Source organism: Panicum hallii, chromosome 9, assembly GCF_002211085.1.
Source record: "Panicum hallii strain FIL2 chromosome 9, PHallii_v3.1, whole genome shotgun sequence".
Taxonomy (NCBI): Eukaryota; Viridiplantae; Streptophyta; class Magnoliopsida; order Poales; family Poaceae; genus Panicum; species Panicum hallii.
The window spans coordinates 40,448,528-40,464,820 of NC_038050.1; the positions used below are offsets into that span (position 1 = coordinate 40,448,528).

A 16,293-nucleotide genomic window follows, 5' to 3' on the forward strand; every position below is an offset into this window, starting at 1 on the left:
ATTTCTGATGATGATATTGTGCAACCCTCAGTAGACTTACTAACTTCTTGTATTTGAGCATCACATTTTGCCTCGTCATATTTATACTTGAGAGTGGCCCAAATGAGATGTGCATCATGATATATTTCTTTCATCTCAAAGATAGCTTTCTGAATATCTTCACAAAGAACACTCCGCAACAAGTTAGTAACACAAGCATTGAGTTGCGTGCAATCCAACTCCTCTTGAGTGACATTTTCCCAATCGATATGGTCAATATCAAACTTAGGAGGAAGAATGCTAGCAACTAAAATTCGCTCAACATTTGGACTCGCAGTCCTAAAAGCATTACGTACATGAGCAGACCAAGAGGGGCTGACGGGTGGGCCGTGGAGGAGGGGAAAAGGAAAAAATACCGGCTCGATTTCAAACTTGAAAACCAGTGACTTCCCGCGATCCAAAAAATCACTAAAATTTTACAGAAGGAAGATAAAATCAAAAGAACACAATGCAACAATAAGCACTCAAAAATCTATTCTAGATTGCTCATAGTAAAATAAACAAAACAGCAGTTTTTAAACATTCCAAGATTTTTATGCCCCGGTTTGCTACCACAAAATTAAGCAAAAATATTTTAAATTCATCACTTTAAGTCTAGTATTTGAATAAAATTTTGAGGGCACAGTTGCATAGCAGAAATTCAAGTTACTTAACAAACACTCGTCCACACAAGGTAAAATAAATAAACAACTCATGCAACATATGTGTATGATGATTCGTTATGTTTTAATGATGCTCATGATGCTACTAGTTACATGTTAATCATGTTTTTAACATTTGGGTTGCGACAAGAACAGCCTCTTCTTACCTTCCGTTACCAGTGGAGCCATGCTTGCCCTGCTCGCCGACGCCGGTGCTGTGACCATCCGGTCTGATGACCCTGGCTCTTCATGTGTAGCATTGCATCGCCTCAAGCAGGGAAGATGAAGAGGGAAGAGCGTGCGTCACTCGCCAGCCCACTGCTGCCACCCGCACACCTGTAGACCTCGCTGCCACTGCCGATTGGTGCAACACCTTGAAGGTGGACGCACAAGAGAGGTGTGGGGCACGCACCGCCGCCTCACGAGGGAAGATTGGAGGCACGGAAGGGGTGGCGACCCCTATCGCGCGCGCTCTATGCGGTTCAGGGCCCAGCGGTCCACGGCGCTCAGCGGCAACCCAGGCAAGAAGGTGGGAGAATGCGTGGCGGTTAGCGAAGGCAGACACGGAGACAACGCGCCCGAGGAGGGAGGCAGAGGGCGATGAGGGACGTGGCTGCCGGGGAACGGCAGCCCGCGCCAGGGCTTGTTGTCGAGGTCGCACAGGACTACCACCGTCGCGGACCGCGCCGTCACACTATGTCCCGCCTGCGAACCATCTCAACGTCTACAGGAGCAGATAGGTTCTCTCCTTCAGCCGCCGCTGCAGCTGCTGGCGAGGAGTTTCAGGTGCAGAGGGAGGGGTGAGGGTGGGATTATTTGGTGCGGTGGATTCGGAAGGGATGGGAAGGGGCGGGGTAGGTGTGAGGTGGAGGAAGGAGAGGGCAAGCGGCATGGTGGCATCGGCGGGAAGAGGCGTGCGCGGGAGCCGGTGTTCGATAAGATAGGAAGCGGGCAAGGAGCCATGGGGAAGGGAGGGGAGCCGTGGGTGGAGGTGACAGAGGAAAGGAGCCATAGAGGTGGCGGCGAGGACCAATGTTAGGGTTTTGAGGCTTCAATTTTTTTTCGCACACGCAACAGGGGAGGGAACGGAGAGACGGGATGCTGGCGGCGAGCGGAAGGATAAGGCAGACTTCACAATCGCACGGACGGTATGGAAGGGAGGCCTCGCGAAGATCGCCTAATTGACGGGAGCAACATCTGGGGGAGGGGGCGATGTACGAAGGCCAGGGCGACGTACATCGCTGGGTAAGACGAAAAAAAAGTCACCCTTATATATTCTTAGCTGTGATTGTGTGGAAGATATGATAGGGGTGGTAATGGATCATGGCTATAATGCACTCTTCACAATCCAATTTGACCCTTATATATTTTTAGCTCAAAATTGTGTAAGATTAGAACACGGCTCTTAGATTATCTAGGCTAAAATTTAAGTCCTTTACCACCCTTAGATGTGATATAGCTAGCGTGTCGGCGGGAGGGCATCGAGCACTGACCCAGTCACATATATAGGCGCTAGCATGTACGACGGTGGCCATGCTTCCGCTCACATAGGCGATGGTGAGGAATGTGTGGAGGAGGGACATCGAGTACCAAAAACGTTTGCTCAATACTTCCTCAGCATTCACATCTTACCATGCACTTCCAACTTTTATTATGTTACCCAACACATGTTTTAGCGATACAACATTCAAAAAAGTTTCCTATATTTGATTCTTACAAAGAATATCAATCAACATTTTTTCTCTAAACATTTTTATAATTATCTTAGAAACATTTTTCTAATCAAAAGTTTTTCAACATTCCAACTTTTAATGGTTCAGCCAACAATTTTTTGAACAAAGGAATAGTTTCTCTGAAGCATGCAATATTTTTTCACAATTAAAATGTTTTTTCCAACTATTTTTCACATTCTACTTTTTTCTCACAGACTTTGACTACTCACCATTTATTATCTACAATCTATAATTCCTCAACATTTTCTACTCCGTATTTTCATGATCCATGCCGAACTTTTTTATGGTTTAGCCATAATTTGTTCAGTGAATAAGAAAGGTTCATTAGACTATTTCCCTTTTTGGTTTCAGAAACTATTTTCCAATTTCATTTTTCTTCACAAACTTTGCATGTTGTTATCCACTCCCAACTTTTTGTATGGTTTAGGCAACAACTTTTTGTATGGTTTAGGCAACAAGATCATTCCATCTATATTCCTTTTCAACATTTTGCTATCTATCTTTTCAACTCAACATTTTCACTCTCCAATATATGTTGATTAAATAGATTTCTTATTCAACATTTATTATATTCCCATGAAAACATTTTTTAGGGCCACTCAAGTATTGTTTAATTAATGAAACAAGAAAGAAGCAATTGCGACATAAGAACAAAAAGAAGCCTATGACAGGATAACAAAAGCCCGCAGCACTTCCTAGGCCTTTTCTGGAAATACGCTAAGCAAAATAAATTATAATTGTAGTAACTAGTCTATCAATCCTTGCACCATGCTAGCAAGTTATAAGAAAATATCTCTGAATTGTCTATAGTTTAGGGTTTAGAGGTGACCAATGTGCGTTGGTGACCATGTTTTCTTAATATAATCCTCTACTTGAACACACTTTTGTGCAGAATGGACTTTTTATTATTTTTTCAGATTAATTGTACATTGTATACATGCCATCCATGGCATAATATTGCCTTTTTTTAGTTTGGTCTACTGATCCTAGCAAGACAAGTAGAATTCAGTATAATTTTGTTAAAATGGTCGCAATAAGGTAATTTAGAAGTAGATGTTTGGGCTCTTTGGTTAGTGTTATATAATGATGGAGGTGGATTATTGAGTATATATATACTGAGGGTACCTCATCTTAATATTTTTTGTAGCGGTAGAAGTGGTTAATTTAAAAGTGAGCTAGGGGGTGGCCAGCAGGGCCGTGGGCCCACGGCCCCCTAACCTGTTGCCAATTTTTTTCACCCTTAAATCCCCTTCTACATATTTTTTGTGTACTATAATTTAAGCTTCATTGTCCACTTCTTGTTTCTAATCCTACACAGCCATTCTGATCCCTACCTCGCAACCTTACTTCAGACTAAAAACACACGACAGTGTGCGGAGCTCCCATTGAGATCCTGATACTAAGTGTTCAGCTCCCATTAAGATCCTGATACTAAGTGTTAAAGTATATTAGGATATCTGCAGATATGGTAGATTAGGATTGTGTAATCCCAGCTTGCCTTATCTCTAAGGGAGACTACTTGCTCCCTAAGCAATATACTCCTATATTATCCGTCCATATGGCTCAGCCGAAACTCATTTTTTTTCTGTTGCCCAAACCCTAGCACCGCCGGTGCCCCTCCTGTCGCACTGCCGCCACCCTGTTCCCCATGGCACCTCTCAAGCGCGCCGCCTTCACGACGCCCTAGCACGCCCCTGAGCCCCGGGGAGGTAGCCCATGACATCAGCCGGGGGCAGCCCCCTCCCAGCCTGTGCGGTCGATCGAATCGATCCGCCGCTGTTGTAGAAGGTCATCCAGCAACAACAGATCATGATGAACTCACCACAGGCTGGCCTTGGCCTCCCTCCTCCTGCTCCTATCCTAACGGAATCCACCACCGGCGGGATAGCTCCGCCGCTCCCACCTCCTCCGGCAGATCCGTGCCGGTTTCCTCCACCGCCGGCGGACCTAGTCCGCCCCGGCCTCCTACCCCGCCGCTCCACGCCGTGCGACAAGACGCCACTGCTCCGCCTCACCGAGCCTTCACCCGTCAGTGGCCGTGGCGTCGACCAACCATGCCATCCCTGCCCGCGCCATGGGACATGGCATCTCCGCCCGGGATCTTCCGCCCCGTGGTGCGGCTGTGCCCCACCCCTCGCGCCTCTCCCCTAGCAGGATCAGCCGCCACTCCCGCCTCCTCAGGCGGATCCGCGCTGGGGTCCTCCACCGGCGGCGGATGGGCTCCGCCCCTATCGTGTTCACCCTCGATGGGGCCCGTTGCGGTCCTCCTCCCACCGGGCCGCCCCACCTCTGGCTGCCTCCCTCTTTCTCTTGCCATGGCTATTGACCGTGGTGGGAGGAGAAGGAAAGAGATAAGAGGGTGAGCTAGGGCATGTGCTACACACACCCGAAGGCTCTACACAAGAAGCTGTTGCTGGTTTGTTTTGGTTAAATTCTCTGATTTTTTACTCGATTACATCGAGATTGAGTCGCCTACCGCCTATCAATCTCACGCCTCTACTTCAACGTCGGCGTCGACTTCACCGGCCTTTTTTCCTCGTCTCCAACGTGCGGCATGGTGACATGGATAGTGCCCTAGGGGATGCCCTTCTACGCTGCTCACCTTGTGGTCTCGCCCCGCATGTCATCCTTTGCCGGCTCGTTGTCGCCTCCACCAATCGGGATGCCTCCGTCCACTTCGCCCATCGTTGTCTCGCCTCGCACATACTCAGTCTGATCAGCCGACTCCCGTGACGTCCGTCCTCATCTTGCGCGCCTCCACCCTAAGCATGGAGGCCTGCCGCTGTGTCACCTCTTCGGGTAGCAGCGGCGCCACCCGTGGTCTCCTTTGCCGTTGCATCCTCACCGCTGCTGACCACATCCACGACCTCGTTGTTGACTACACGTCGCCATGCCCTACGCGCATGATCTTCATCAAGCTATTTGAGTTCTTTGCCGTCTCCTTCGAGCACCGCCGCCGCATTATCCGGATCATTCAGCCTTGCGCCAGACAGTATGGGTACCCCTCCTCGCTTCGTCTAGCACAACCACGTCGCCAGCATCACCATCTCTTCCCCGACTACTTCACCTACTCTAGCAACAGCAGGATGCGTTGGCATCTTCTACCTCGCCACTCTTCTGCTCCTGCAACCACCATGGAGGCATTCTCTGCTGGTGAAAGGCCCTTGTTTGGTTTTGGTAATTGAGTGACAACTTAGGTGGACTAATAAGTGTTTATGTTGAGATACACAGGAGATTAGTCCACGCAAAGACACTAGTATGAGCAACATGTGCCATAGAGGAGAAATGGCTAAGGGTTGATGCTATGCTCATATAGTGTGATCGAGGAGCTCATTGCATATGAGACATAACATGGAGTTATGTGACCAAAATGGAGAAGATCAAGACAAGGCTTGGCTTGATGGACCGGTTGCAATGGAGAAGGGCAAGTCAAGGCTTTGAAGCGAGGGACCGCGAGGCGGTGAAGCTTGGGCAAGATTTAGCGCCGATGGACCGAGGCAACGGTGAAGAGAGAGCAAGGTCAAGATCGATGGACCAAAGAGGTCATGTGATGATATGGAGTGGATCATATCATTCAAGGAAGATCAAGCCAAGTGTTGACTTATGAAGATGATCAAAAGGCTTGATGGAATTTGGTGCTTGTGTGGCATCAACATTTGGGAAAATGAAATGAAATGCGCAAGGCAAAGGTATGACTTGTAGGGCATTTCATTTCACCGGTCAAAGGTTGTGTAGAGAAGTGCATGACCGGATTTAGGATAGATGGCCGTACTATCAAGAGGGGCAAACTTGTTTGCATATTGGTCATCTAGTGCCACTTGAGTGATCTAACATTGCGATGTTGCTAGGATCGAGTGGCGTGGTGAGATCAAGTGAAAATCCTTTGAAAATAATTGTGAAATGCTAACACACATGCACATGGTGTTGTTCACGTGGTGGTGTTGGCACATGATGAGGACATCAACACCAACGATACTTCCACACCACAAGCTACACCATCAGCTGCGACATCCCCACCACTTGGCCCTATTACTCGTGCTCGTGCCCGTCAACTCAATCATCAAGTAAGTTCATTCTTAAGCTCTTGTCCATTATATTTAGACAATGGAAACACGTGCACTCTTGTTTTGCTTAGGAATGATGGAGAGGATAAGAAGGAGAGGGGATTCGCATGGGCTGGTTTCGGACAGCATGACAACACCATCTTGTGACATCAGTCCCGACTTCATTCGGACTCGGATTGGGCCGTTCCAGTACTTCGCAGAAAGCTTATGAAGTCCTCTTTCAAACGGATCCAGCCTCATGATCAAACCTTTTCGGAGTTGGGCGCAATCGTCTTTTCCTTACAGAGGAGGGTTCTGTCCACAGATGTTGCGCCACCATATTTCGGCCCAATGGGCCATGTATCAGTTGAGCCCAGCAAGGGCGCGTCCTAGGGTTGGGGAGTGACCCTCCCAGGTACTTAGACACTCCAGCCGCCACCAGGGAGAGGCGGGTTTTGATTTCACGAACTGGCTGCTGCTACTTCTCCTGGAGCGCGTGTGCTGATCCAGCCACCCGTCTCTTTGTATTTCAGAACTCCACTTTCGATTAATCCATGCTGAGTCTTTGATTCTTCCTTGCGATTTCAGTGCTTGTATACTTGTTCTTGCGAGTTCTTCGATTTGCTTGCAGGTCGGGTGCCCTCGTGGCCGGTGTCGTGCTTCGCAAGGGCGCGGCGACCAGGGAGGAGGTGTATCGGTTGCTGGCGCAGCAATCCCCCGGTTGCTGAAAGTCGGACCGCCAACGTCCCCTCTTTTCCTCCAAATCGAGTTATCCAGTTCGTCCCTCACCGAAAGATCGGGATTTCCCCCTCGGGGTTCCATCAATTGGTAATCAGAGCAAGGTTCATTGGTGAGAGACTTCCTACCCTTTGCTATTTACTGTCCTATAATCCAGAAGAAGCCCAGAAACAATGTTGGAGTAGGTTTTCCCGAGATCCTATAGACCCTTTGAGCCTTTACTAGAACTGCATTGGTTAGGGTTTGTTGAATCTTCGGTTGCTTCGGGTTGTGTCAAGTTGCTGGTCTTAGTTTTAGTCCATTCAGAGTTTCGAGTTCTTGTCACCATCTAGCAACACCCGCTCGCTGAATCCGAGTCATATCAATTGTGCTTGCTTGAAATCTGGATTGCAGACCCTGTGGTGCTGCAATAGCTGCAGTTCAGCCTTTTACCCCTGCTCTCTTCGCAAAAAGTGTATGTGCTGAGTTGCTCAATTGTAATCCCTTGTTCATATAATCAGTTTTGAGTGTTCCCCCCAAAAAAAAAAAGAAAAAAAAAAGAAAAAAAACAGAAAAAGAAAAAGGAGAGGGGCTGATTCTTACCTTGTTGCTCTTGCTGTTTTGGGTTGGTGCTTTGTGGTTCCTTTGTGTCTAGGCTCGCGTCTCTAGTATAGTCTAGGCTAGGACCAGCACAAGACCACCGTCGAACGATTACTCAACTTGCTTCTGTGACTAATGTGGTGCTAGTATTTCCTTGCCATCGTTTAGCCCACCTACAGCTCCACATACTCGACTTTCAGCTTGACAGGAGTTGTTGCTGCAGCACTGATACACTCTCCTCCTGGTACCCGACTTGTTTTGCCGACCCTCCTGTGAGCAATGTAAGAACTGGTAAGAGCTTGTACAACAGGCTTAGAGTGAGAGAGCACCACACAGAAATTACATCTAGTAGTCGTAGGGACTTTTCTACTTTACTTGTCTCCTGTTTTTCTTTTGCACCTTTCCCATGGCAGGTTCAGGGAATCAGGACGAGGATGATGAACACCTGCTTACACCTCGCACAAAGGGCATCGTGCAGCATTTTCAGAAGCAAGTAAGGGAGTACACCGATGGAATTGATAATGATTTGCAGGTCATAAATGAGAAGATTGGGCATATGGAGGCCGCGCAGATTTCCAACAACACCAAGCTTGCAGGGTTGGAGACAACGGTTGGTCGCGTGGACAAGAGTCTTGCTGCTATTCTGAAACGTTTTGATGACCTCCACGCGAAGGTCAATAACCAGCATCGTCAAGAGGAAGAGCACAACGCAGAAAATTCAAGGGCTGAATACTCTGCTGACACTGAAGATGAGGATCGAGCTCGGAGACGTCAACGCCAGAACCGTCGAGGTATGGGTGGAGCGCGACCGCGTGAGGTACATAACAATGACAATGCTTTCAGCAAGATAAAATTTAAGATACCCTCTTTTGATGGTAAATATGATCCTGATGCTTATCTTACTTGGGAAATGGCTGTTGAACAAAAATTTACTTGTCATGATTTTCCTGAGAATGCATGTGTTAGGGCTGCAACTAGTGAGTTCACTGATTTTGCATCTGTTTGGTGGATAGAGCATGGCAAGAAAAATCCTAATAACACACCGCAGACTTGGGATGCATTAAAAAAAGTTATGAGGGCTAGATTTGTTCCATCCTACTATGCACGTGATTTGTTGAACCAGCTGCAGCAATTAAAACAGGGTACTAAATGTGTAGAAGAATACTATCAAGAGCTGCAAATGGGTACGCTACGCTGCAATTTAGAGGAGGATGTGGAACCCGCTATGGCTAGATTTTTGGGTGGGTTAAACCAGAAAATTCAGGACATCCTTGCTTATAAAGAGTACACTAACATAACCCGTTTGTTCCGTCTTGCTTGTAAAGCTGAAAGGGAAGTGCAGGGGCGACGTGCTAGTACCAAGAGTAACATTTCTGCAGGGAGGAGTTTTTCCACGCAACCCCGCTCGAGCATTCCATCAAGCGTACGTGCTGCTGCACCATATTCATCATCACCTCGTACAGCAGCCTCACCTTCCAGCGACAAGCATCGTGAGAGCCCCGCAAATTCAGCAGCAAAGAGCGTGCAAAAACCGGCTGCACCCACTTCATCGGTGGCATCAATGGGCAGAACGAGAGACATTCAGTGCCACCGTTGCAAGGGATTTGGACATGTCATACGTGACTGCCCCAGCAAGCGTGTCTTGATCGTCAAAAATGATGGTGAGTACTCCTCTGCTAGTGAGCTTGATAACGATACACTTGCACTGCTTGCGGCTGACCATACAGGAACTGAGAGCTGCCCCGAAGAACATATTAATGCAGCTGAAGCCGACCGCTATGAAAGCCTCATTGTGCAGCGTGTGCTGAGCGCGCAAATGGAGAAGGCGGAACAAAATCAGCGCCACTCCTTGTTCCAAACAAAGTGTGTCATTAAAGAGCGTTCGTGCCGCATGATCATCGATGGCGGTAGCTGCAACAACTTGGCTAGCAGCGACTTGGTGAAGAAACTTGCACTTACTACCAAACCACATCCACACCCATATTCCATTCAATGGCTGAATAACAGTGGTAAGGCAAAGGTAACTCAACTTGTGCGAATCAATTTTGCCATTGGTTCATACAAAGATGTAGTTGAATGTGATGTTGTGCCTATGCAAGCTTGTAGTATTCTGCTAGGACGACCTTGGCAATTTGATAGAGATTCTTTGCATCATGGTAGATCAAATCAGTACTCATTTCTATACCATGATAAAAAGATTGTGTTGCATCCAATGACACCTGAAGAGATTATGCAAGATGATGTCACTAGAGCCAGAAAATTTAAATCTCAGGAACATGCTAAGAGTGAGAACAACAACAATACCAAATCTGTTTTTGCTCCACAAGGGGAGATAACTTTGAAGGGAAAGTGCTTGCTAGCTACTAAATCTAATATCAATGACTTGGCTGCCTCAAACTCATTTGTGTATGCTTTAGTTTGCAAAGATGCTTTGATTTCCCTTCACGATGTGCAGCATTCTTTGCCTCCTGCGGTTGCTAACCTTTTGCAGAAATATTCTGATGTGTTCCCAAGTGAGGTACCACCGGGGCTGCCCCCACTTCGAGGGATTGAGCACCAGATTGACCTCATTCCAGGTGCCTCATTGCCAAACCGTGCGCCGTACAGGACCAACCCGGAAGAAACCAAGGAGATTCAGCGTCAAGTGCAAGAATTGCTCGACAAAGGTTATGTACGTGAGTCTCTTAGCCCTTGTGCTGTTCCGGTTCTTTTAGTGCCAAAGAAAGATGGATCATGGCGTATGTGTGTCGATTGTAGAGCCATTAATAACATCACCATTCGCTATCGACACCCTATTCCCCGCTTGGATGATATGCTTGATGAATTGAGTGGTGCTGTTCTATTTTCGAAAGTTGATTTGCGTAGTGGTTACCATCAAATTCGCATGAAATTGGGAGATGAATGGAAAACTGCTTTCAAAACTAAGTTCGGGCTGTATGAGTGGTTAGTTATGCCATTTGGGTTAACTAATGCACCTAGCACTTTCATGAGATTAATGAACGAAGTTCTGCGCGCTTTCATTGGAAGATTTCCCCCTCGGGGTTCCATCAGCACATTTGCAAAGGAGAAAGAATTGGAGTTGATGTTGATCAACTTTGGGAAGCAAGAAAGGTTTTTCGGTTTTCTCCAGAAATTAGGTTGTCTCTTGGAGTGGAATACTGCTTTGATCCATTGTGTTTTGGACCATGTATTTAGTTGGGTTGTGTAGCCCTCTGAATTAGCTTTCCATAGAGTCCAAGATCACCTATTTTGGACATCGGAGCTAAGAGTTATGGCCGTTTTACCGGGTACCTTTCTGCTGGAATTAGACCTGCGAACGGTCCGCCCATGGGGGGAGGACGGTCCGCCGTTATCCCGGATGAGCTCTAACAGATCCGTTTTTGGCTCTATTGGTGGTCCAAAATGAACCGCGGACCGTCCGGTCCATGGGGGCGGATGGTCTGCCCTTAAAAGCTGGAACGGGCGCAGAATCTTGATAGTTCTATCTTGGGTGTCCAAAATAAACTGCGGACCGTCCGGTCCTTGGGGGCGGACGGTCCGCCTCCTACTGAAAATTCTAGGACAGAAATACTACGGTTTTTGTGTATGCTCACTTTTTGATCTGCGGACAGTCCGCCCTTGGGGAGCGGACAGTCCGCCGGTCACTTCCAGATTTAGTCAGAGACGTTTGCAAACCGGTTGGTTCGAAGTTTTGAACCGCGGACAGTCCGCCCCAGGGGCGCAGACAGTCTGCCCGGGGCTCTAACGGTCGACTCTGACACATAATAATTGCAGTTCTAGCCGTTGGTTTTGAATGGCGGACGGTCCGGTTTCTGTGAGGCGGACAGTCTGCGAAATCTCTGTTTTCACGGGATTTGCGTGTAACGGCTAGTTTGGGCCTCCCTCTGTAAATAGAGGGTGTGGCCGGCCATTTGAGGGGGCTGAGCACCTTGGGGACTTGGTGTCCATGTGAGAGAGTGCTTGAGAGCCCTCTACTCACTCTAACTTGATAGTGATCATCCGATTGAGTGAGAGAGCGATTCTAGTGCGATTGCTTTGAGAGATTGCATCGAGTGGCACTAGGTGATCATGTTGCAAGCCGGTGTGCTTGTTACTCTTGGAGGTTGGCACCTCCTAGACGGCTTGGTGGGAAGAGGCTCCGTTGAAGCCCGCAAGAAGATTGTGTGGTGCTCCGGAGAAGAGATTGTGAGGGGTATTGTGCTCACCCCGCGGGAGCCGCGAAGAGCAACTCTAGTTGAGCGAGATGTGAAGAGCAACAAGTGGTTCGTCCAGATCATGTGCTAGAGCTCGGTGTGAGCACTCCACGTGGGAGAGTGTGACTTGAGAGTCACCACTAGCAAAAGGATCGGCGGCAACCTTGGAGCTTGTCTAAATGGGGATTAGCTTGGTGGCAACCAAGTGAACCTCGGGATAAAAATCACCATGTCAATCTTGTCTACTCTTCTCGGTGGTTTGCATTCTCCAAATCACAAGCCTTGTATTTACATTCATATATATATCTTGTGCTTGTGTAGTTGCTCTCTAGTGTTTATTTAGTTTGTGTAGCTTGCTAATCATCTTTTTGCTTGTGTAGCTAGAAGTAGAGATCATAGTGTAACTAGTTAGCTTGTGTAGTTTAATTAGTTGCTCTTGCTTAGATTGTGTAGCTAAGCAAGTTGAGCTCTTGAGTTTGTATTGTGTATCCTTGTCCTTGAGCATCTAGTGAGCTTAGGTTTGGCTTTATGCTATAGCCCATTAGAATTGTGTAGGAGCTCCCCTTGTTTGTGAAGTACTAGTGCTTAGACTTGTGTGGCTTGGCATTAGAATTGTTAGGAGAGCTCTTACTAGCTTGGCACTCCATTTACTTTATGTAGGATCTTTTTGGAAGTGCCTTAGAGTCATAGTTAGAGGGGTGAAGTCTTGGCTAAGCGAATAGTTTCAATTCCGCATAAGTTTCGGTTAGCCGGCACAATTAGTTTTAGAAACGACTATTCACCCCCCCTCTAGTCCGCCATCTCGATCCTACAAGTGGTATCAGAGCCGAGTTCTCTCATTTGTGGTCCTTACCGACCCGAGAGGATGGCGTCTTATGGGCTAGATGTTGAGTGTCCACACATTTTTGATGGCACACACTTTGCACGGTGGAAAAATTGGATGACATGCAATTTTAAGTTTATTTGCCCTCAAATGTGGTGGATGGTAGATGTAGGTTTTTCTCATGTGTTGGATGAAAGAAATCTAACTCAAACACAAGAGAAATGCCTAGATCTAGACATCCAAGCTACTAACATATTATTTAGATCTTTGCATGATTGCATTCTTTGTGAGGTAATGGACAAGGAAACCGCCCATGAGATTTGGAGTTATCTAAATGAGAAATATGGGGCGGCCTCCGATGATCATGATGATTTTAAGGCCATACAGGAAATACATGAGGATGGTGAGCACATCCACGATATGGTAGTTGTGGAAGATTGCTCCACCTCATGGTCAAATGATGATGATGATGATGATGATGATGATCAATGTACAACTAGCTCACTTGACATGATTGATGGTGATGATTCAAGTGCTGCAAATGATGATCCTACTGCAAGCACACTTGATGATCAAGTTGGTTCATACATGGATGATATTTCTACTTCAAGCTCATCTCCATCATCACATTGCTTCAGGTCACAAGGTGACACAAAGGTATCAAATTGCAATGTGATTGATCCTAATTCATATAATGAGCTCTTGAATAGATATGCTAGTATGAACAAATTATTTGAGAAAGTGTTAGCCAAAACAATCAAATTGGAAAAAGAAAACTCATTTCTCAAAGACACATGTGAACAACAAAAATATCTACTTTATGTCATGAGTTGTTCACATGAGGAGCTGAAATTGACTCATGAGGAGCTTAGTGTTGCTCATGAAAACTTGGTACTAGACCATGCTTTACTCACTAGCAAGTTTTCTAATAAAGAAATTAAAACTAGTGAGAGCTCATCACATGGGTCAAAGGATCAATTGCAAAATATTGCTAGCCCTTGTGATGTAGGCAAGAAACATGTATCCACCTCATGTGATGATTTATTGTCTATGCCATGTACTTCACATATAGATGCTTGTTCTTCTTCTACTATGCAATATGAGACTAACCTTGTAGAAGAAAACAAAGAGCTCCAAAGTCAAGTGAAGTATTTGAGCAACAAGATAGAGAGATGGACAAAATCAAAAGTCACCCTTGAAAGCATAATAAAAAATCAAAGAAACTTCGGTGACATGAGCGGCATTGGTTCCAACAAGAGCAAAGCCAAAGGCAAGAGATGGGGCAAGAATAAATATGATAGGAAAATGAAGAAGCAAGAAGAAATGAAGCTATCTCATTTCATGTGCTTTCAATGCCATGAGATGGGACACTTTGCAAATGGTTGCCCCAACAAAGAAAACCTCAAGTTGAAGAAGGAAGAAGAAAAGATTAAACATGTTAAATGCTTCAATTGCCGCACTTGGGGTCACCTCACCTCAATGTGTCCAACCAAGCAATTGGTGAAGCAACAAGAAGCTCAACCAAAGCCACAAGTTGAGCAAGAGAAGGCACCCCAACCTCAAGTCAAGATCAACCATGATGATCAAGTTGATGACTTGAAGATGATGAAAAAGAGAACAAGAAAGGGTGACAAGGTAAGAGCAAGACATCCAACTCATATTCAAGATGCCAAGATGTTGAGCAAGAACAAGATTCAAGATAAGAATCCACATGCTCACATCAAGTGCCATAGTTGTGCAATATTGGGTCACCTAGCTTCGGGTTGCCCAAACAAGCTTGAGAAGAAGGCTCAAGCAAATAATGAGAAGCAAGGCAATGAGAAGCATCAAATGAGTAAGGAAGGAAAGGCTCAACAAAAGAGAAGATGCTACTTATGTCGGGAAAAGGGACACATAGCTTATTCATGTCCCTTAGGTAATAATTCTAAGCCTATTTCAATTGATGCACATATTATGCTTAGAAAGGATGGTAATGGTACCTCATTTGTAGCTATTACAAAACATCCCGCTATTCATACTAAGGCTTTGCCAAAGTATGTTGCTCCTAACTTGAGAGGACCCAACCTAGTTTGGGTACCATCAAAACGTGGATAAATGTGTGTAGGTACCAATGACATTGGAGGCTTGACTCAATTGGTTTTATCTTGTTCATTATGTGATTGGGTCAAGTAATTGAAGTCTAGTGCTATTCTCATCCCAATGTCAAGTCAAAACAATGAAGTCCAAGTACTACAACATACAAATGTCTTATTCTAATTGTGATGATTTATTGGAAATATTTGATGGCTTGCAAATTTATTTGAGTTGAATCTTGTTTTAGAAGAAAAATCATTTTGCATATTGGAAAATGAGTTAAATGACATTGACTTCTCAAAAATGATTTGAAAAAACATATGACATTTGGTTCTTATGTATACTCTTTGTTTCATTTTTCTGAATTTTTGAAGCAATTTTGATCCATTTATGAGTTTTATGATTTTACTCATTTTATTTTTGAATTCTTGTTGTAACTTGTTCATATGAGTCTTTGGAAGGTTTTCATGCAAGATTTGAGATTTTTAGATTTTTATATGAGTAATGATACCAATTCAAAGTTGAAATTATGAAAATTGGCAAAATTCTGGGCTGTCAGAATTTTGGTAGCGCGGACAGTCCGCCATTGTCCGCGGACAGTCCGCCAGATGCACCGGCAAGCTTCGGTTACACCGATGGTGTGTCCACTAAGCAAGCGCGGACGGTCCGCCAAGGAACGCGGACAGTCCGCTCATGCGGTTTTCAGGTGGATCCAAGCAGCTAAACTTATCATGAGCTACAAAGGTATATCCCTAGTTGATCACATTCATTTGGGTGCATATGAGATGCTTGAATTGGATATATATGCTCTTATTGCTTGCTATAAGATGTTTGAATGGATTAAATGCTTGTAATCAAAATTGAGTTAATTTGAATGGATATGATCATGAGATGACATTTAGTATGTGATATAATTAGATATATGTCTTCTGAGAGTATTCAAACAAGTTGACATCAAGTTTGATTCAATTTGGTGAAGTATAGCTCAATTGCTCAAAATCTGTCCTTTATTGAAAATCTGAGTAAGCTGAGAAGATAGCCATAGTTGGATGATCAAATAGAATTGGATTGGCTTGAAATTTGGTATGCATGCCCTACACTTATGGTACTAGTTTCTGTACAAATTTCATGAGAATATGATGAGAAATACTTTGGTTTTGCAGCGGATCTTGTCAATGCATGTGCAGCAGTTTTCAGCATGCACCCATGAGTGAAGATGTGAAACCTGGTAGCAATCTAGAAATGCATTGAAGCTCAAATTTTTATGGCTACTAGATGACTTAGTGCCACACATCTCCACAAATTTTCGTGGCAATTCAACTTGTACTTTGAGAGATTTGATGTATTCTTTGAGAAGTACAAAATCTGCCAGAAAAGTGACAAATGTTGGATTGATCTTGAGTCACTTAAATTGAAAGGTCCTCAAGTTGG

General features: G+C 45.4%; 1 protein-coding gene across 1 annotated transcript; it reads left to right on the top strand.

Moving 5' to 3' along the window:
- The first annotated feature begins 1,641 nt into the window (after positions 1–1,641).
- LOC112873053 (coiled-coil domain-containing protein 1-like) lies at positions 1,642–13,508 on the top strand. Its single transcript, XM_025936084.1, has 4 exons — positions 1,642–1,714; positions 8,187–8,446; positions 13,081–13,446; positions 13,500–13,508. The coding sequence occupies exons 1-4, from the start codon at positions 1,642–1,644 to the stop codon at positions 13,506–13,508; spliced, it is 708 nt and encodes a 235-aa protein (XP_025791869.1).
- Positions 13,509–16,293: the final 2,785 nt, after the last annotated feature.